Source organism: Pseudorca crassidens, chromosome 7 (genome assembly GCF_039906515.1).
Source record: "Pseudorca crassidens isolate mPseCra1 chromosome 7, mPseCra1.hap1, whole genome shotgun sequence".
NCBI lineage: Eukaryota > Metazoa > Chordata > Mammalia > Artiodactyla > Delphinidae > Pseudorca > Pseudorca crassidens.
The window spans coordinates 81,486,405-81,507,179 of record NC_090302.1 but is presented as its reverse complement, the minus strand read 5'-3'; the positions used below and the strand labels follow the sequence as shown (position 1 = coordinate 81,507,179).

General features: G+C 39.8%; 1 protein-coding gene and 1 long non-coding RNA gene across 9 annotated transcripts in view; one reads left to right on the top strand and one right to left on the bottom strand.

The window, feature by feature from the left end:
• FRMD3 (FERM domain containing 3) overlaps window positions 1–8,460 on the top strand; it is a 315,727-nt gene extending 307,267 nt beyond the window's left edge. For 2 of the 4 annotated variants that reach the window (XM_067744692.1, XM_067744694.1), the window contains exon 14: window positions 2,970–6,746. In XM_067744692.1, the coding sequence (XP_067600793.1) occupies window positions 2,970–3,568 (599 nt within the window). In that variant the 3' untranslated portion in view covers window positions 3,569–6,746. Of the gene's footprint in view, window positions 1–2,969; window positions 6,747–8,236 lie in introns of those variants that run through there. The other 2 variants (XM_067744693.1, XM_067744695.1) reach the window with 2 other exon arrangements.
• LOC137227979 (uncharacterized) overlaps window positions 1–20,775 on the bottom strand; it is a 128,869-nt gene that overhangs the window by 18,881 nt on the left and 89,213 nt on the right. For 3 of the 5 annotated variants that reach the window (XR_010945096.1, XR_010945093.1, XR_010945092.1), the window contains 3 exons: window positions 7,695–10,501; window positions 2,220–2,262; window positions 1,777–1,893 (listed from right to left, as the gene is read on the bottom strand). This is a non-coding gene — a long non-coding RNA (uncharacterized lncRNA). The remainder of the gene's footprint in view (window positions 1–1,776; window positions 1,894–2,219; window positions 2,263–7,694; window positions 10,502–20,775) is intronic. The other 2 variants (XR_010945094.1, XR_010945095.1) reach the window with 2 other exon arrangements.

Here is a 20,775-nt window from a genome sequence, read left to right as displayed (position 1 = left end):
AGGTCACTGATTCTTTCTTCTGCCTGGTTGAGTCTTCTTTTGAAGATCTCTACTGATTTCTTCATTTCAGTTATTATATTTTTCAGCTCTAGGATTTGTTTGGTTTTTAGAAATGGTTTCTGTTTCTTTGTTGAACTTCTCATTTTGCTCATTCATTGCTTTCCTAATTTTGTTTAGTTGTCAGTGTTCTTGTAGTTCACTAAACTTCTCTAAGAGGATTTTTCTGAATTCTTTGACAGTTCATAGATCTCCATTTCTTTAGGGTTATTAGTGCTCTTTTAGTTTCCTTTAGTGTTGTCATATTTACCTGATTTTTCATGGTCCTTGATTCCTTACGCTGGTATTTGTGCATTTGAGTAAATGGTCTCCTCTTCCAGATTTTGCAGATTTGCTTTGGATTCATCAGCCAGCTCAGTTTGGGTTTCTGGTGTCTGCTATTAGCATCCTTGGGCAGGTGAGACCTGCTATGAGAGTCTATTTTGGGGCAAGGCAACTGTTTGTTTAAGCTCTGAGATTGTGGATGGGGGTGTGTGCCACTGGCTGAGAACAGCTGGATAGGACTGAGGGCTTCATTCCATGCCCAACTGAGGCTATAGTTTAGGCTCTTTTGTCTGGATTTTCTGGTCAGGCTTACTAGATGGTCGGGACTAGGAACTATACTCAGCAGTAAATGGGGCTATAAATTAACTTCCCTACCCTGGTAGGGCAACAGGATGGGACGCAGGGCCTGCATGGCTCATTGTTTGGGGACCCAAGTCAGGCAAGAGTGTTTGTTTACTGGATATTCTGGTCAGGTGAGACTACCAGTTTTGCTCTGCAGACAGGGGAAGCCATGGGCTATACTTTTGGTTCAAATGCCACTGTTAGGCAGGCCTGTTGGATGGGCTACACAGCTTTCTGTGTTCTCTGGTAAGGTTCCCTGGTCAGATAAGCTGAAGGCTGTATTCAGCAATGAGTCGGGCTATGACTTAGTTTCCCTACGTAAGCTAATTTAGGCACAGTGGGAGAAGCAGCTCCTAGGCCACTCTGTTTGTGGTCTTCAATCAATCTGATCCAGGCCCCAAGTTCCATGGCCAAACTGGACCACTTGCTTTGCTCTAAAAGCAATCAGCTCTGCCTGCCCACCTCTCAGCTCCAGTGTGGCTGGATAATGCAGCTTCCAGGTGTTCTTACCAGCCCTTCCTGTCAGATGGAGCTATGACTCAGCCCTCCTGCCTGGGTAGGACTGGGAGAGCCCACTTCAGGTAACTCCCAAATTTTCCCAAACAGTCTTTCTGGTTGGAAGGGACAGGGATCTAGGATCCACAGTGGGTGGGGTTATGACTCAGTTCTTCTGCCTGGGTGTGAGTAGACCAGGCTCCAGGGCTGTCAAAACTCCTCCTCTGAGGATCTGAATCTGGCAGTCCTTTCCCTGGTTAGATGCACCACCAACTAGATTCTGCATATGAGCACAGCCACTGGTTGGGACTAGTACTTGGCTCTGCAGGTAGGAACTCAGTCTGCCAAGATCTGAGTGCTGACTGTTGGAAGCCCCCCCGCCTTCTCCATCATGAATTCCCAGTGGTTGAGCCCCACAGATTCCCCTGTGATACTGGGGGGTGAAATACAGAGTAAGGGCTCCCATGAAGTGACCCACAATGCTAGGCGGGGAGCTGGATGTCACCCCTGGCTCTCTTTTCCCACTGAAGGAACTGGAGTCTCTGAAGAGATCTCTCAGTGTGATGTTGTGCCAGCCTAGGGGAGAAGCAGTGTGATCAGCATAGCCATTCCTCTTACCCTCCCAATGCAGTCTGTCTTGGTCTCTGTGGTACAAGAGGGTACTTCAGCCTCACTTCCATGTTTTAGGATTTTCTCAGTGATGTCTTGTCCGTGAATGGTTGTTAGTTGTTCTTCCTGTGAGGGGAAGAGAAGTCAGGAACAACCGATGTTGGCATCTTGGTGACATCACTTCCTGTACATCTTGAAGAGAGGAAAATACTGAAATGCATTCATTAAAAGCAGGCTTACAGTTACCTGATGTACTTGGCTACCAATTTGGTATTATACTGTACATCCCTCCCGGGGAAAATTTCTTTGATTCTACCTTTCCTACTAAGAACCCAAGGCTCAAAATTAGGAGAACTGGCCTTAGGCCTGCTATTTGAAGGGTTTCCCATCTATAAAATGAAGGGTTGAGAAATACCTCTCCCCCAATAAAGGTTAAGAAATAATGTCCATACCTTTTGACCAAGCAATTTTTCTTTCAGACATCTGTCCAGTGAGCTGAAACAAGAGGTGATAAAGGCTGTATATGTAAAGATGTCTCATAGCATTCTTTTTTCACAACTGTAAAGCAATCTAAATGTTTGCCAATAGGCAACTATTATTGTATTAACTAAGTAGAAAATTTGGCAACCATTATAAATGCCAGTGGGAGTTTATGTCAACAGAGAAAATGTCTAAGTTAAAATGTTAAAGGAACAAGATGTAAATTTGTTCATACAGATATGATTGCAGTTATATGAAACGAGAAACCACAAAATTGTGCCTAGAATGAAGACTAGAAAAAATACATAACATAATATCCCATTAGATAGTTGACTAATTTTACTACAATACTTTGTTGGATGACAGTGTTGACTTCCAAAAGACACTACTCAAAATTATAATAGTGATTTCTTGTCATTTTGTTCTTGTAAACATGACCAAAGTTGGGGGTTTTCAGACCATAATTGCACATGTAAATATTGTAAATACTGCCAACCATTTGAGCTATTTTGGTTATCTTGGGTTTAACACGTTGACCTTAGAACTTATGGTATAGGATCTATACTAAAAATGACTTTGTTAAAAGTCAGGATTCCACAGAACAATTTCTTGGATTCCCTAATTTCCATTCATTAGTTAGTTTTGGTTTGTTTCCATTTACAGATTTTTGTGGAAGAAGAAAACTTGAAATTTAAAATTAAGAAAAATATGTCTCTTTACAGGTGTTCCATTGCCCAAAGAAGATGACATTTCTGCCCCCTTGACCTCCAGCTCACCAGTAAAGGAATCCCATGAGTATGAAGAGCCCTCAAGTGAAGAGGAAGATAAAATAAAAGAAGAGCCCTTGACCATCTCTGAACTGGCATACAACCCAAGTGCCAGCCTGCTCCCTACCCCCATTGATGATGATGAGATTGACATGCTCTTTGACTGTCCATCTAGGCTGGAGTTGGAAAAAGAAGACACAGATTCGTTTGAGGAACTAGAAGCAGATGAAAACGCCTTTTTAATGGCTGAAGAAGAAGAGCTGAAGGAGGCTCACCAAGCTTTGTCATGGAGCTATGACATTCTGAGTGGCCATATTCGGGTGAACCCACTGGTCAAGAGTTTTTCCCGGCTCCTTGTGGTGGGCCTGGGCCTGCTGCTCTTTGTATTCCCCCTGCTCCTCCTCCTTTTGGAGTCAGGTATTGATCTCTCCTTCTTATGTGAAATCCGCCAGACACCCGAGTTTGAGCAGTTTCACTATGAATACTACTGTCCTCTCAAGGAGTGGGTGGCTGGCAAAGTCAACCTCGTTCTTTACATGCTGGGTTGCTCATAAAGCTCATCTCTCATATAACTAAGGGCTATATTCAATACTAGTGATTTCTTTTTTTTTCAGCAAAGGCCTTGTTCTGAATGGTCACAGGACCATCAACAGGTGTTCTTTACTCATAACTGATTATTCAGACCTTTAAGTTAGCTTTCCATAATTCACTGCAAGTAAATAAGTTTAAATCAAATACAGTTATTTTAGTTACAGGTCAGGAAGATGGCCTCTAAATAACCAAAAATATGTTTATTTTTTATTATAGTACAGACATACTCTTTATCTATTAGAATAAATTGAGCTGAATTAGATTTCCTCCTTTTTTAATAGTTAACACTATTATAAGCTATGAGGTTCAGAATCCGAGTTTTAGTAAAAACCCAAGAGAAACTTTTTTGAATATAATCCTTAGCGAAAACAATGTTCTCTAACCAATGCCTATACAACTAAATTTATGCTGGGCTTTTGTTTTTGTTTTTTTAAAAATATTTTTATGTGTTCAAAATATTTTGGTAAATTTTTAGCAAAAAAAAAAAAAAAAAGAAGCCTCCTGGAGTTATTTAAGTGTACAGATTGTAAGGCTAATGCACAAAGGGTATGTCAGGAATTTTTTAATGTTTTGGCACTGGTTTGTTTTTTAAACTATTTTTGGCTGAACATAATTTGTTGTTACCTGCATATGAGATAGAAAATAGGTAGAAAAACACTGTAGAAAGTAAGCTTCTGAAACGGATGATGGAACTGGAGGAAGTAGAAATTGAGAGCATCAAGTGGACACAGGGTCCATTTTTCAAAGTATTTGGACAAGATGATTTGTTACTTTCATTTGCATCCTGTCCATATATTTTGGTTCTGGAAATAAATAGAATGTTTTTAAAATAAAGTGAAACTTTAAAGGAAAGAAGTTTAAAGGAGATGCTAGTTAATTGCATATTATTGTACATTAACCCAAGAGTGGAAGCAGATGGGAATTGGACAACTGGTAAGTTGCAAAACAAGAGTTCTGGTGAGGCTGGCAGGCAAGTGATGGTAGACAAATGATCTATTTTATGAAAGTGATGGTGATGCAAGGTATTGGATGATGTAAAGAACAGTATACTCACTGTCCAAGTTGACATGAATATGTTTAAGTGGATCTAAATAAAAGTGGAGAAACTTGAAGGCACGTTTTTTGGTCGCTCATGCCATTCATTGAGATTCTGTGGAAGAAACTTTAAAAGGTGTGTGTGTGTGTGTGTGTGTGTGTGAAAGAGAGAGAAAAAGAGTGAGAAAGAGTGTGAAGAGAATGGATTTTGGCTTTTTGATAAATGCCTATGATCGTTCTTTGTGGCGGTCATTATACTCTTTTCCTTTCCTGGTTTCCTTAAGATTTTAACTCATTCATAATTGGGGCTCTCATTAAGAAAGTGGAAGGGACTCAACTCATTAGATAATATACCATTTCAGCTTGGGTGAAGTAGTGAAATGACTCCCTAACTAGACAGTAGGTGGGACAAATGCTCTAGTACCTTCCTTCATACCATTAAATCCATGACAGAAAGGTTCTGAGGCTTTCCATGCACAGTACTTACCAATACCGTGAAAGAAAAGAGTATGGAGCTTAGGGCATAGAGCATAGGGATTTCTCCATAGATTGTAAATGAAGGCATGGAATATTTTCAAAGGGATTGGGCTGCCTATAATCTCTCCCTAACTCCAAGTCTATCATTAACATAATCTCCAAATTGGCCATTCCAGTATGACTCATTCATGGAGATCTAAGTGCTTTATTAGACATTTAATTTTGTAAATAAGTTTTAAAAGTCAGCTCATGAAGCCTTCAGTTGAGCAAACTATAGTATAATTTGCTATTAAGTTTATAGCATGTTCTTTCTTGTGCATTGAGTGATTGATTTTGCTTTTTAATAAAGAATATTTGATACCTGAAATTCGATACCAAGGTAGAAGTATATTTTCTATAGGTTATTTGGAAAGTTTGCAAATGGCCTCCTTTGAAGCTGAAGATTTTTTCCCCCCTTGTTTATGACTTACAGTCATACTTTCTTACATAAGGGTACTCCAGTGTAGTCTGCACAAAATTAGTTCCCTCTTCTAATCATGCTTCAAATCATTTTCTTTGAAGTTCTAACCATAACAAATCATCTAGCCCTTGCCATTTTACACTAATATTAAATAATATTTTTTAAACTAGGGAATTAATATATTAGCCATCATAAAACATTGAAAAATACTGACACAATAAGTATCACATAGTCCAGCCAAGCAGCTTTATAGTAAGGAATATTAAATATATAATTTTAACGTTTCTAGCTAACATCTCTTTCTCTTAGGCAAAAACTTCAGTATTGAATAGAAATGTTTTTAAGTGAAAGAGTTGAGAGGATAGGGTCTGCAGAATTTAAACAATAGCTACCAAAAGTAAAACTTGGATCCCGAAATGCCATTTGGTAGGGATAGAATCAGAGTCTTTTGAAATATCTGCTTAAGTTTTCTTAGAAGACAGTCACCAGTTGCCTGAATCAAATGAGGAAGAGACTGCTTCCAAAGATGGAGAATATATAATACAGTAAGATACAGAACTCAAAGCAAGTGTGTGAGTATATGTATATTCCATATTATTGGTATATGTGTTTATATATGAATCTGTGTATATGTGTGTATTTGTATACACACAACTGATATGCCCTTCATACATCGTTGTTTTTCTCCAGTTGAGGAATTTGTGACATGTTATTCCTTTTCCCTCTCAGACATCATAGTGGATAAAACCCACAGTCTCAAAGGTTTCAGTTTTCCATGAAAACTACCATTTGTGTACATTTGTGGTTTTATACACACACACATATGGCAAATACATATACACACACAATCTTGTCTTTAGTGCTAATGCAAGTTGGATCATGAAAAAAACGTAGGTGAAGTATCGTGTATTTCTGTCCGTGCTTGGAACATATTGTAAAATGTTATGTATCTGGAATATATTTTGTGGTTTGTCTACTATTTATAAAGACAACTCTGAAGAAGTCAAAATGAATTGATTTCATTGAAATACTAGAGAGTTGGGGGCCATGTTACCTGTGATTGGAGCCTTTGTATAGTGAAATTTGCATTTCTGTGTCAACATCCAGATTGTTTTATATGTTAATATGGTGGCAGGAATCCCTAATAAAAAATACTCTGGGGAAAAATGTTTCTGCAATCATTTAGTTTTATTCAAAGTGAAGTTGTATAAATAGTCCATTGGAAACTACAGAAAGGTGCCATCTGCTACCATGAAATGAGGTCACCCTTGAATGGTGATAGTAGGGGGAAAAAAAAAAAATCACAGGTAATGGATGCGATTAACCCTTCCTTTGCAGAAGTCACCCAGGCTCAAAGGAAAACTATTGAGTGCACTAGAAATGCACCCAAATATAAAAGACAGCTGTAGTTTAATTAGGGGCATCAAGATAGAAAGAAATAGAAAAGCACAGAAAAAAAAAAACAGAAAAGGGGTGTTCTGTATGGCAGGCAGGAGGAAGAATTTCAGAGTGCAGCAGTTAGTATGTTCTCACTTCCTGTGCCAAAGAGAGCTACCTCAGACTCAGCTCTGCAACTTTGCCATTCAACTTCTATCTGTTCACGGGCCCTGGAAGAATCTTGCTATTCTACTCCTGTCATCCCCTCCATGCATGGCCTAAAAGGACCTCCACTTTGCTTTGGCCCATAGCTAACAACTCCACACCTAACAGTTAAATCAGAAGGTGTTAGTTACTCTGAATGGAATAAAAGGGACTTTCTTTACTACAGGAACACCATAGGTGTCCAGCTGAATTGTACCCTAGCTGTGGTGGCCTAGTCAAGTTTTTTTTTTTCTTTTCAGTTTTATAGAGATATAATTGACATATACCAGTATATTATTTTTAGATATACAACATAATGATTTGATATACGTATATATTGCAAAATGATTACCATAATAAGTTTAGTCAATGTCCATCACCTCACGTAGTTAAATTTTTTTTTTCTTGTGATGAGAACTTTTAAGATTGCTGACTCTTAGTAACTTGCAGACATACGATACAGAATCGTTAACAGAGTCACCAAGCTGTGTATTACATCCCCAGGACTTATGCATCTTAAAATTAGGAATTTGTACCTTTTGATCGCCTTCATCCATTTCACCCATCCGGGGGTTGGCGGGTGGGCGAAGTCTGTCAAGTTCTTCCTCAGCAGTCCTCAGGGGTCTGAGCTCCAGAGCACAGGAAAGAAAAGGAATTCAGTGGTCAGTGTTCAGGTGTGAGGTATCAGGAGTCAGTCCCGAGCCAGCACCTGTTTGTGTTAGTGGCTGCACACTGGGAGGCTCACACAAAATGGCCTTTGGCCACTTGTTCACTGAGCAGCCCAGGCTCCTAACCCAGCCTCACCTCGTGGGAGAAACCCTTTTCCTTATTCATACACTCCTTGCTCAGCCGATTAGGGTAAAGCTCTCCTAACTACATTTCAGCTTGGAAGGAAAGGACTGGGGAGAAGCTTCCACCTGGGTGACCTCGGGATGGTTGTGGTTGATGAACTTGAGACTCTTGGGGCCGCCTTTCTCTACTGGGTGGAGATAATGTGCTAAAGGACCCTGCTTACTTGTCCTCCTGCTTCTCTCTCTCTCTCTCTCTCTTTCTCTTGGACCTGCTTTTGGGCTTCCAGTCTCCATGCCGTAAACAGACCCAGCAGGACCTGCCTGTGGTGGGCCCACCCAGGACTCAGCTCTCCACGTTCCAGCCTCGGTCTGTGGCAGGGTGGGTAAGTTTGGTGAGCCCCACCCACTGCCCTCAGCTGTCACCACTTCAGAGAGGAAGAAAGAAGCCTCGCTTGGGCCTCAGATCCCAGCTGTGCTCTTCAATTCATCAATAAAGCCGATTTTAATCCTCTTCTGGCCATGTGTCTGTTGTCTATGGGGAAGTGGGGCATGAGATGGGGAGTGGTGCAGGATTCACACTAAGTACACGCAAGACTGTTTAGATCTGTCACTTCCAGTGTTGCAAGCGAGGAAGGAGTCGGGGAGGCTGCTCCCGGCTGAACCTCAGGCATCAGAGGATGTCTGCCACTGACATCGGCCCTGACAGCCCTTGTAGATGGGTGAGGGAACTTGGGACATAATATTAGAATAGAACAGAGGATTGCTTGGAACCACACATCCTTCTTCTTTACCTGTAGCTGATGCTGATCCCAAATATATCTTTGGAAAGAGAACCCAAGCCGCTTTCCTGGTTGCAAAGGAAAACCCTTAGTAGGACACAGGATATGCTTTGTGTAGATACCAAGTATTAAAACCTGTCTTGCCAATTACTGTAGTTCCTCCAGCTAACATGGCTCACCTTGATCTCCTCATCCACAAGAATTATGATTTTGATAATTCCAAGGGTTCTGAGCTTTCCAAGGAGACTATACACTTCAAGGGAGGGAACGTACTGACAAACGAACATTGGTTTCCACTCTGGCAGTTATATTCTTCGTAATAAGTTAAAAACACAGCATCCTGGTTTAGGGATCAGTCTCCTGTCATTTCCTCGATGTGAATCGGCTCGCTCCCATGCTCAATCAGCCTCAGTGTCCTGATAACCCTTGTGCTGGTTCTGTAAAGCTGCAAACCAGACCCTGAACAGTGGTGGCCACAGAGAGGTACTACTCCCTGGTTCTAAGGGTTTATGTGTAATTTATTGTCCAAACCGGGACTCTTTTTGAGAGTGAAAGGGGGTGTTTTTAGTGACTATGTCACAGCAATGGGTGTTAACTAGGACTTTTCTAGACACTCTATCTGTAGGGCTTTGCCTCATCCGCTAGGTGCCCTCTTTCAACAATTCTTCCAGCTCGTTTCCTCTAAAATATTGACAAGGTGAAATAGGAAAGGATTACTGCCCTATAGTCATAGATCTACTACTTGCCATAAAGAATCAGATTAAAAGGCACCAAAAGTAATTGTATCATGGGTTTTGGTGTGAGACGATAAATTACACAAATTATTTTAAATGAGCCTTCTGGCATTGAATATTTAATGCTACACACTCAATTTGTTTACCATTTGTAATGCTGAATTTCTTGTTTAATGGGAAGCAGGTAGAGAGTTAGAATAATCTCAAGGTTGCTTTTACCTCCATAGTCATGAGCTTGACATTTCTGATCAGCACATACACAGCGATGATGATCAGCTTAACTATGAGCAACAGGGTCACACTAAGTACACTCAAGACTGATTTATGCCCAAACCAACTTGCTAATTTATAATGAGAAGTGTCAGTCAGCTTTGCACTTACTTGATGCTGGATACTCCATGCATGATCTTGCTAGAACATCAGCTGTAACGTGAACCAAACACTATTAACAAGTCCAAGGAATCATAGCTAGAAAGCTGCCTCTCAGGGAAGTCTGCCCCAAAGGACCATGCCTGTCTCAGAAGGGCTAGGGAGGCATTATATACATTTCACTCTAAATCTCCCATTGTTGCAAATTTCTTGTGGCAGAGGCTGGCAGGGGATCTCCAAAACCATTTCTTCTTTATGCTGTGCACAGAATTAGACTACATTTCCCAGCCCTCATGTACGTAGGTATGGTCGTATTCCTGAATTCTGGCCATTGGAATTTGAATGGGAAGTGACCTGTAGCACTTCTAAGCCCTGGACTGTGTGTGAGCCTTTATGTGCCACTGGATGTCGATAACTGCCAGCAACTTAGATCCTTGAATGACTGTGATGCAGAGCACCCTACACCTCACCCTAAACCTGACCCACCTTAGACTGTTACTTGAGCAACAAAGTCTTACCTGGCAATTTCCATGTCCGTTATTGTCACCACGCCGTCTCCCATCACTCAAGTTGTCCAAGTCTCTTGGGGAAGGAAAGTACAGCTGACAGCAGCTATAGGAACTGCCCAGGACTGGAGTGTCCCAGAAGGTTCCACTGGACAATCCCTGTGCTTGAGAGTGCAAAAAGAAGGGTTAGGGCCTACTTTTGGTGCTAATATATCTTGTCACTCTTGCTTTCAGGGGCTCAGTTGGAATCTCACGTAATTAGAGCCCAAAGTAGCCCACCCTCATAGGCAAAATGACCCCTGACTGAGAACTACTGGATTCAGGAATGGTTTCATGGACACATGTGTGACCTGTGAACTTGGACAAGGCCCTGCTCTCAAAGGTTTTGTTTAGTGCCCTGCTCTCACATCTTGAAATTCTTAATAATAATATCTTGGAACCTGTGTTACGTAACTGTAGTCCAATGGGACAACAAAATGTGCAGGAGATCAGGCAGGCAACAATGGGCACCACGCATGCTGAACGTTTAGTCTGAGCACGAGGCATACACACACACACATACACTGGGCAGTCTGAGACCCCAGGGGTCCCTGCGGGGACTCTGCGCACCAGTGGAAGCTGGCCCTGGGAGAAAGGAGGTGTTCCCTAGGGACAGCACTGTAACCTGTGGTGGAGGGCCTGCTTGCCAGTCAGTCCCTGGAGCCCATCTCTGAAGTATCTGCACAGATATTTTTTTTTCTAAAAACTTTACAGTTACTTATTTAATCCTCACAATAATCCTATGAGGTAGGAACTATTATTTTTTTTTAAGATTTTTAAAAAGAATTTTAAAGTCCTGTTGAATTTGTTACAATATTGCTTCTGTTTTATGTTTCGGTTTTTTGGCCACAGGGCATGTGGGATCTTAGCCCCTGACCAAGGCTCGAACCCACACCCCCTGCATTGGAAGGCGAAGTCTTAACCACTGAACCACCAGGGAAGTCCCAGGAACTATTATTATTATCTCCTTTTTTTAATTAAATTTTTTAAACTGAGGTATAATTGACATACAACATTATGTTTGTTTCAGGTGTACAAAATAATAATTTGATATTTGTACATACTGCAAAATGATCACCACAATAATTCTGGTTAACATCTGTCACCATACATAATTTTTTTTCTTGCATCAGTGCAGATATTAACTCTGTGGTCTGAGCGCTGGGACAAGATCTGCCACCACTTAGGCAGTACACTTTGTCATTAACTAATTACAACATGAAGTGGACACATGGATATTTCAATAAACTATATCAGAGACTAATTAGGATTCTTCAAAGAATTTAGAATCTCTGGTTTTGAAAACCACTGCAACATTGCACAATAAATATCCAAAGGCTTGGAAATAGAAATTAAATTTAAAGATCCTCACATTTCACAGAAAAAGGCACTATTTTCATATAAAAACTTGCATGGACCAATTATCAACAAATAGATGACTGTAACATTATTTTTCCTTGTGATTGAAGATACAGTGTTAGAAATCAACAGGCATTTAAAATTCCATACAAATCATGAAACCACTTTCAGCTTCTTGTACAACCTCCAGAAGTTACAGGAAATGTCAGAGGAAACAGTAAAATGCTATTATATTTATTAACATTTAAACCTAAATTCAGAATTACAGAAAACTGATTTGTAAGAAGAGTTAAAACATTTTAGAAAAAATTTTCTACAAGAAGCATCAGTTCTAAGATATATTTGAATTTATATTTCAAAATAATTGATAACTTTATTCTAATGTTACAGCCTATGAAATACTCTTAAAATTACCAATAACAGTTGCATCAACAGAGATGCTTTTCAAAATTAAAAATTATCAAAAATTATTTGTTTAGAGTGACTGATGTTACTTTCAATTATACCAATTGAAAATGAAGTTGCTAGAAGAAGTTTTAATGGCCTAATAAATGAATTTGCAGAAAAGTGAAACCTAAAAAATTATGTTACGATCAATCAAGATATATCTATATTGATATATAGATATAATAGAGTATCATTATCTATTGTATTATACAAAATCATGGCACCAAACTATTGTTTTTTGCAATTTGTGACATTACTTGTTGTAACATAAATGTTATTACTCATCTATCACTATTACTCTTTCATGTTTTATAATAAAATATTTTCAAAAGAAAAACCTTTATATTTTGTACCTTTAACTGCACTTTCCCCCTGTATTTTGAAAAAGGGGCTCCACGTTATAACTTTTACACTGGGCCCTGCAAATTATGTCACTGACCTTGACTGTGTTAAAAGAATGGAGGGAGGGAACACTGGAAGAGAATCCTTTAATGACTAGAACTGAAGATTTAAGTGTGAAAGTCAAATGCATATGGCTAATTTTTCCTTCTTTGAAGAATTTAAAACCATTTAACTGATAAAGAGTCTATCTTACAGAAAAGAATTCTTCTTTCTTTATAAAGATAAGAAGTGGGGAGCTATCTTTTTGTTAATATTTTTATTTTCTCAAACTTTGGTGATTAGACTGGGTTAAATAAGGTGGCTCTAACTGAAAGAGAATGGGTAAAAATTAAAACTCAGCATCTAGGATTTGGTAAAGCCTTTTCTTGTACATTTCTGTGTGAGAAAGTAAATGATCCAAATGACAGTGTGACAAATCCTTCTGCAGGTCAGATCATTACCAATTATTTCCTTTAAATAAAATTGAAATAATAGCTAGTTGAATCAATGAAACCAAAAGCTGATTCTTTGAAAGGAATCAATAAAATTGGTAAGCTTCTAGCCAGGCTAACTAAAAAAAAGAGCGGGAAGAGGGCTTCCCTGGTGGCGCAGTGGTTGAGAGTCTGCCTGCTGATGCAGGGGATGCGGGTTCGTGCCCCGGTCCGGGAGGATCCCACATGACACGGAGCGGCTGGGCCCGTGAGCCATGGCCACTGAGCATGCGCATCCGGAGCCTGTGCTCCGCAACGGAAGAGGCCACAACAGTGAGAGGCCCGCGTACTGCAAAAAAAAAAAAAAAAAAAAAGAGCAGAAGAGAGAAGACACAAATTACCAATATCAGAAATGGAAAGGGGACATCATCACAGATCTCATGGACATTAAAAAGATAATGAAGGAATACTATGAACAACACTGTGCCCACAAATTAAAGTAGATGAAACAGACAAATTTCTTGAAAGAAATCTGCTAAAAGTCACAAAAGAATATAATAGATAATCTGAGTAGGCCTATGTCTATTAAAGAAATCAAATAAGTAAAATCACCTTTCAAAACAGAAAGCACCTGGCCCAGATAGGTTCACTGGTGAATTCTACCAAAACTGTAATGAAGAAATTGTACCAATTCTCTACAATCTCTCTCAGAGTTTAGAAGCAAAGGGAATACCTCCCAAATCATTTTATGAGGTCAGCAACACCCTGAGACTAAAACCAAAGATACTGTAAGAAAACTACACACCAATATCTCTCATGAGCACAGATATAAAAATCAACAAAATATTAGCAAACTTAATGCAACAATGGATAAAAACAATTATATACCATGACTAAGGGGGGTTTATCCCCAGTATGCAAAGCTGGCTAAACATCCAAAATCAGTTAATGTAATCTATCACATCAATAGGCTAAAAAAGAAAAATTACATAATCATATTAATAGATTGAGAAAATTTGACAAAATTCAACACTCATTAATGATAGAAATAGAGGGGAACTTCCTCAACTTGATAAAGAATATCTATAAAGAATCTATAACTAACATTACATGTAATGGTGAGAAATTTGAAGCTTTCCCACTAAGAACAGGTACTAGGCAAGATTATCCCTTCTCAGCACTCCTTTTCAACATCAAACTGGCAGTTCTAGCTAATGCTATAAGACGTGGAAAGGAAAAAAAATGTATAGAGATTGGGAAGGAAGACATAAAATTGTCTTTGTTCTCAGATGACATGACTGTCTGCATAAAAATCCTAAAGAATGACAAAAACATCTTTTGGAAGTAATAGGCAAATAGAGCAAGAAAACAGGATACAAGGTTTATATACAAGTTGATTTCTTTCCTATATATCAGCAATGGACAAGTGGAATTTGAAACTAAAAATATAATACCATTTACATTATCACTCCCCCAAATAAAATACTTAGGTATAAATATAACAAAGTATGTACAAGATCTATATGAGGAAAACTACAAATTCTGATGAATGGAATCAAATAACAACTTAAATAAATGGAGATATTCCATGTTTATGGATAGGAATACTCAATATTGTCAAGGTGTCAATTCTTACCAACTTGATCTATAGATTCAATGCAATAGCAATGAAAATCCCAGCAAGTTATTTTATGATATTGACAAACTGATTCTGAAGTTTATACGGAGAGAAAAAAGACCCAGAATAGGCAATACAATATTGAAGGAAAAGAACAAAGTTGGCTGACTGATACTACCTGAGTTCAAGTCTTACTATAAAGCTATGGTAATCAAGACTGTGTGGTATTGGTGAAAGAATACACAAACAGATTAATGGAAAAGAACAGAGAGCCCCAAAATAGACCCAAATAAATTTAGTCAAACTTATCTTTGACAAAGGTCCTAAGACAATACAATAGAGCAAAGATAGTCTTTTCAACAAATAGTGCTGAAACAACAGGACATCATCCACTTGTAAACAAAAAAAAGAATTGAGGCAGAGAATTTAAACTCTTTACAAAAATTAACTCAAAATATAAATCAACTATACTTCAATAAAATACATTTTTAAAAATTGGGAATTCCCTGGTGGTCTAAGTGTTAGGACTCCGCACTTTCCCTGCTGAGGGCCAAGGTTCAATCCCTGGTCGAGGAACTAAGATCCCACAAGCTGCACAGTGCAGCCAAATTAATTAATTAATTAATTAACTCAAAATGGACCACAGACGTAAATATAAAACACCAAACTATAAGACTCCTAGAAGATAACATAGGAGAAAACCTAAATGAAATTGGGTATAGGGATGACTTTTTAGATACAACACCAAAGGCACAATCCAGGAAAAAATAGAATTGATAAGCTATATGTCATTAAAGTTAAGAACTTCTGCTGAGAAAGACATTGTAAAGAGAATAAAAGACCACAACCTGGGAGAAAATATTTGAAAAAGACACATCTGATAAGGAACTGTTATCCAAAATATACAAAAAACTCTTAAATCTCGGCAATAAGAAAATAAACAACCTGTTTAAAAAAATGGGTCAAAGACCTTAAGAGACACCTAACCAAAGAATATACACAGATTACAAATAATCATAAAAAGATGCTTCACATCATAAATCATAAGTGAAATGCATATTAAAACAATGAAATATCAATGCACACCTATTTGAATGGCCAAAATCCAGAATACTGACAAAACCAATTGCTGACAAGGATTTGTAGCAACAGGGACTCTCATTCATTGCTGGTGGGAATGCAAAATGGTACAGCCACTTTGGAAGACAGTTTTTCAGTGTCTAACAAAACCAAACATGTTCTTACCATATAATTCAGCAATCTGATTCCTTGGTATTCACCCAAGGTTGTTAAAAACTTAGGTCCACACAAAACCCTGCACATATATGTTTACAGCAGATTTATGCATAATTGCCAAAACTTGGTAGCAACCATGATGTCCTTAGGTTAATGGATAAATAAACTGTGGTACATCCTGACAATGGAATATTATTATTCAGCACTAAAAAAAATGGTCTAACAAGCCATGAAAATACATGTATAAAACTTAAATGCATACTCCTAAGTGAAAGGAGTCAGTCTAAAAAGGCTATGTACTGTATGATTATTATATGATATTCTAAAAAAGGCCAAACTATTGAGACAGTAAAAAAGATCAGTGGTTGCAACGGTTTGGGAGGGAGTGATGAATAAGTGGAGTAGAGAAAATTTTTAGAGCAGTGAAAATACTCTGTATGATACCACAATAATGGATACATGTCATTATACTATTATCCAAACCCATAGAATGTGCACCACAAAGAGTGAACCATAACATAAACTATGGACTTTGGGTGATTATGATGTGTCAGTGTAGGCTCATCAATTGTAAAAAAAGTACTACACTAGTGCAGACTGTTGATAATGGGTGAGGTTATGCAGAAAGTATATGGGAAATCTCTGTACCTTCTTAATTTTGCCGTGAACCTTAAACTACTCTAAAAAAATTAAAACAGTGCTGTGGAATAAACGAGGATGCAAAAAAAGACTACTGCATAAACCAATAATTATAAAACTGGGGTTTTATGGGGCTTATCATATATAAAGATGTATAAAGGAGGCAGAGGTACATTGGAGCAGTTTCTGTATGCTGTTGATATTATGTTAGTATTAACTGAAACTAGACTTTTAAGGATAATATGTTAATTTTAATCCCCAAATCAACTTTAAGAAAATAAATCCAAAAGTATAATCATAAAAATAATAAGAAGTTAAAATTGGTACCCTAGAAAATATCTAATTACAATAACAGAAGGCAGTAACTTAAGAAGGGAAACACAAAAGATGAAAGACATACAGAAAACAAAGAGCAGAAAGTGATGCCAGGGGCAGAGACAAGATGGACAAGTAGAAGGACTTGAGCTCACCACCTCCCACTTAAACACCAAAATCACAACTAACTGCTGAACAACCATCGACAAAATCACTGGAACCTACCAAAAAGATATCCTATATCCAAAGGCAAAGAAGAAGCCACAATAAGATGGTAGGAGGGGCACAATCACAATAAAATCAAACCCCATACCCATTGGGTAGGCAATGCAAATATTGGTAAATAATTAGATTGCAGAGATTCTCCCACAGGAATGAAAGTTCTGAGTCCCAGGTCAGCCTCCCCTGGGAGTCTGGCATCAGGAGAAGGAGCCCCCAGAGCATCTGGCTTAGAAGGACACAGGGTCTGATTGCAGGAATTCTACAGGACAGTGGGAAACAGAAACTGCACTCTTGGAAACTGCACACAGGTTCTTGTGCACACCAGGACCCAGGAGAAAAAGCAGTGACCTCATAGGAGCCTGGGCATGACCTATCTGCTGGTATTGGAGGGTCTCTGTGGAGGCAGGGGGCAGCTGTGGCTCATTGTGGGGACAAAAACACTGGTAGCAGCAGTTCTGGGGAGGACTCATTGGTGTGAGCCATAGTAGAAGCTGCCATTTTCTCACCAAGACCTGGCCCCACCCAACAGACTGTAGGCTCCAGTCTAGACTAGTCTGTAGACTGCTAGGGTGCCTCAGGCCAAACAACCAACAGGGCAGGAACACAGCCACACCCATCAGCAGACAGCCTGCTTAAAGTTTTCCTGCGCAGCTTCCCACTAAACAAACCACTTGACATAGCCCTGCCCACCAGAGGGACAAGACACAGCGCCACCCAACAGTGGGAAGGAACCAGTCCCTCCCACCAGAAAGCCTACACAAGTGTCTTAGACTAGCCTCATCCACCAGGAGGCAGATAGCAGAAGCAAGAAGAACTGCAACTTGCAGAATGGAAACCGCAATCACAGAAAGGTAGACAAAATGAGACGGCAGAAGAATATACCCCAGACAAAGGAACAAGATAAAACACCAAAAGAACAACTGAGTGAAGTGGAGATAATGCCTATCTACCCCAAAAGGAATTCAGAGTAATGATACTAAAGATGATCCAAGATCTCAGAAAAAGAATGGAGACACAGACCAAGAAGATACAAGAAATGTTTAACAATGACCTAGAAAATGTAAAGAACAAAACAAAACAAAAACAAAAGATGAACAATACAATAACTGAAAAGAAAAATACACTAGAAAGAATCAATAGCAGAACAAATGAGGCAAAAGAACAGACAGGTGAGCTGGAAGACAGAATGGTGAAAATCTCTGCCTCAGAACAAAATAAAGAAAAAAGAATGAAAAGAAATGAAGACAGTCCAAGATACCTCTGGGACAACATTAAATGCACCAACACTCATATTATAGGGGTCCCAGAAGGAGGAGAGAGAGAGAAAGGGCCTGAGAAAATATTTGAAGAGATAATAGCTGAAGATTTCCCTAACATGAGAAAGGAAACAGTCACCCAAGTCCAGGAAGCACAGAGAGTTCCATACAGCATGAACCCAAGGAGAAACATGCCAAGAAAAACAGTAATCAAACTGGCAAAAATTAAAGACAAAGAGAAAATATGAAAAGCAACAAGTGACAGAAATAACATACAAGGAAATTCCCATAAAGTTATCAGCTGATTTCAACAGAAACTCTACAGGCCAGAAGGGAGTGGCAGGATATACTTAAAGGGATGAAAGGGAAAAATTTACAACCAAGAATACTCTACCCAGCAAGGCTCTTGTTCAGAATTGACAGAGAATTCAAAAGCTTAACAGACAAGCAAAAGAATTTAGCACCACCAAACCAGCTTTACAACAAATGCTAAATGAACTTCTCTAGGTGAAAAAGAAAGGGCCACAACAAGAAACAAGAAAATTACAAATGGAAAAGCTCACCAGCAAAGGCAAACATACAGGAAATGTAGGAAATCATCTACACACAAATATGATATCAAAACCAGCAATCCTGAGGACAGTACAAATGCAGGATACTGGAAATGCATTTGAAATTAAGAGACCAGCAACTTAAAACAATCTTGTTTGTATATAGACGGCTATATCAAAACTTCATGGTAACCACAAACAAAATATCTACAATAGATACACACACAAAAAGGAAAAGGAATCCAAACACAACACTAAAGATAGTCATCAAATCACAAGAGAAGAGAACAAAACAGAAAGGGAAGAAAAAAGACCTACCAAGACAAATCCAAAACATTTTTTTAAATGGCAATAAGGGAACAACTCCTACAGAACACCTACTGAACACTGGCAGAAGACCTCAGACCTCCCAAAAGGCAAGAAACCCCCCCACGTATCTGGGTAGGCCAAAGAAAAAAGAATAAACAGAGACAAAAGGATAGGGATGGGACCTGCACCAGTTAGAGGGAGCTATGAAGGAGGAGAGTTTTCCACAAACTAGGAAGCCCCTTCGCGGGTGGAGACTGTGGGTGGCGGAGGGCAAAAGCTTCAGAGCCACGGAGGAGAGCACAGCAACAGGGGTTCAGGGAGCAAAGCGGAGAGATTCCCGCACAGAGGATCGGTGCCGACCGGCACTCACCAGCCCGAGAGGCTTGTCTGCTCCCCCGCCAGGGTGGGCGGGGCTGGGAGCTGAGGCTCGGGCTTCAGTTGGAGCGCAGGGAGAGGACTGGGGTTGGCGGCGTGAACACAGCCTGCAGGGGGTTAGTGCGCCACGGCTGACGGGGAGGGAGTCCGGGGAAAAGTCTGGACCTGCCGAAGGGGCAAGAGACTTTTTCTTCCCTCTTTATTTCCTGGGGCACAAGGAGAGGGGATTAAGAGCGCTGCTTAAAGGAGCTCCAGAGACGGGCGCGAGCCACGGCTAAAAGCGTGGACCCCAGAGACGGGCATGATATGCTAAGGCTGCTGCTGCCGCCACCAAGAGGTCACTATCCACACCCCCCTTCCGGGGAGCCTGTGCAGCCCGCCACTGCCAGGGTCCTGGGATACAGGGACAACTCCCCCGGGAGAACACACAGCGCGCCTCAAGCTGGTGCAACGTAACGCTGGCCTCTGTCGCCGCAGGCTCGCCCCGCACTCCGTGCCCCTCCCTCCCCCCGGCCTGAGTGAGCCAGAGCCCCCGAATCAGCGGCTCCTTTAACCCCGTCCTGTCTGAGCGAAGAACAGACGCCCTCCGGCGACCTACACGCGGGGGGGGGGGGGGGGGGGGGGGGGGGGGGCAAATCCAAAGCTGAGCGCCTGAGAACAAAGAAGAGAAAGGGAAATCTCTCCCAGCAGACTCAGAAGCAGCGGATTAAAGCTCCACAAACAACTTGATGTACCCTGCATCTATGGAATACATGAATAGACAACGAAGAAACCCAAATTAAGGAGGTGGACTTTGAGAGCAAGATTTATGATTTTTTCCCCTTTTCTTCTTTTTGTGAGTGTGTATGTGTATGCTTCTGTGTGAGATTTTGTCTGTATAGCTTTGCTTCCACCATTTGACCAAGGGTTGTATCCGTTCGTTGTTTTTTTTCAATTTTTTAAATTAATAATTACTTTTTAAAAATAACTTTATTTTATTTTACTTTATCTTCGTTCTTTCTTTCCTTCCTTCCCCACTTCAGACAACAAATCATGCCAAATTGAAGAGGTGGACTTTGAGAGCAGGATTTATGATTTTGTCCCCTTTTCCTCTTTTAGTGAGCATGTATGTGTATGCTTCTGTGTGAGATTTTGTCTGTATAACTTTGCTTCCACCATATGTCCTAGGGTTCTATCTGTCCGTTTTTTTCTCTTAATAATTATTTTTTTATTTTAATAACTATTATATTTTATCTTATTTTATTTTATCTTCTTTCTTTG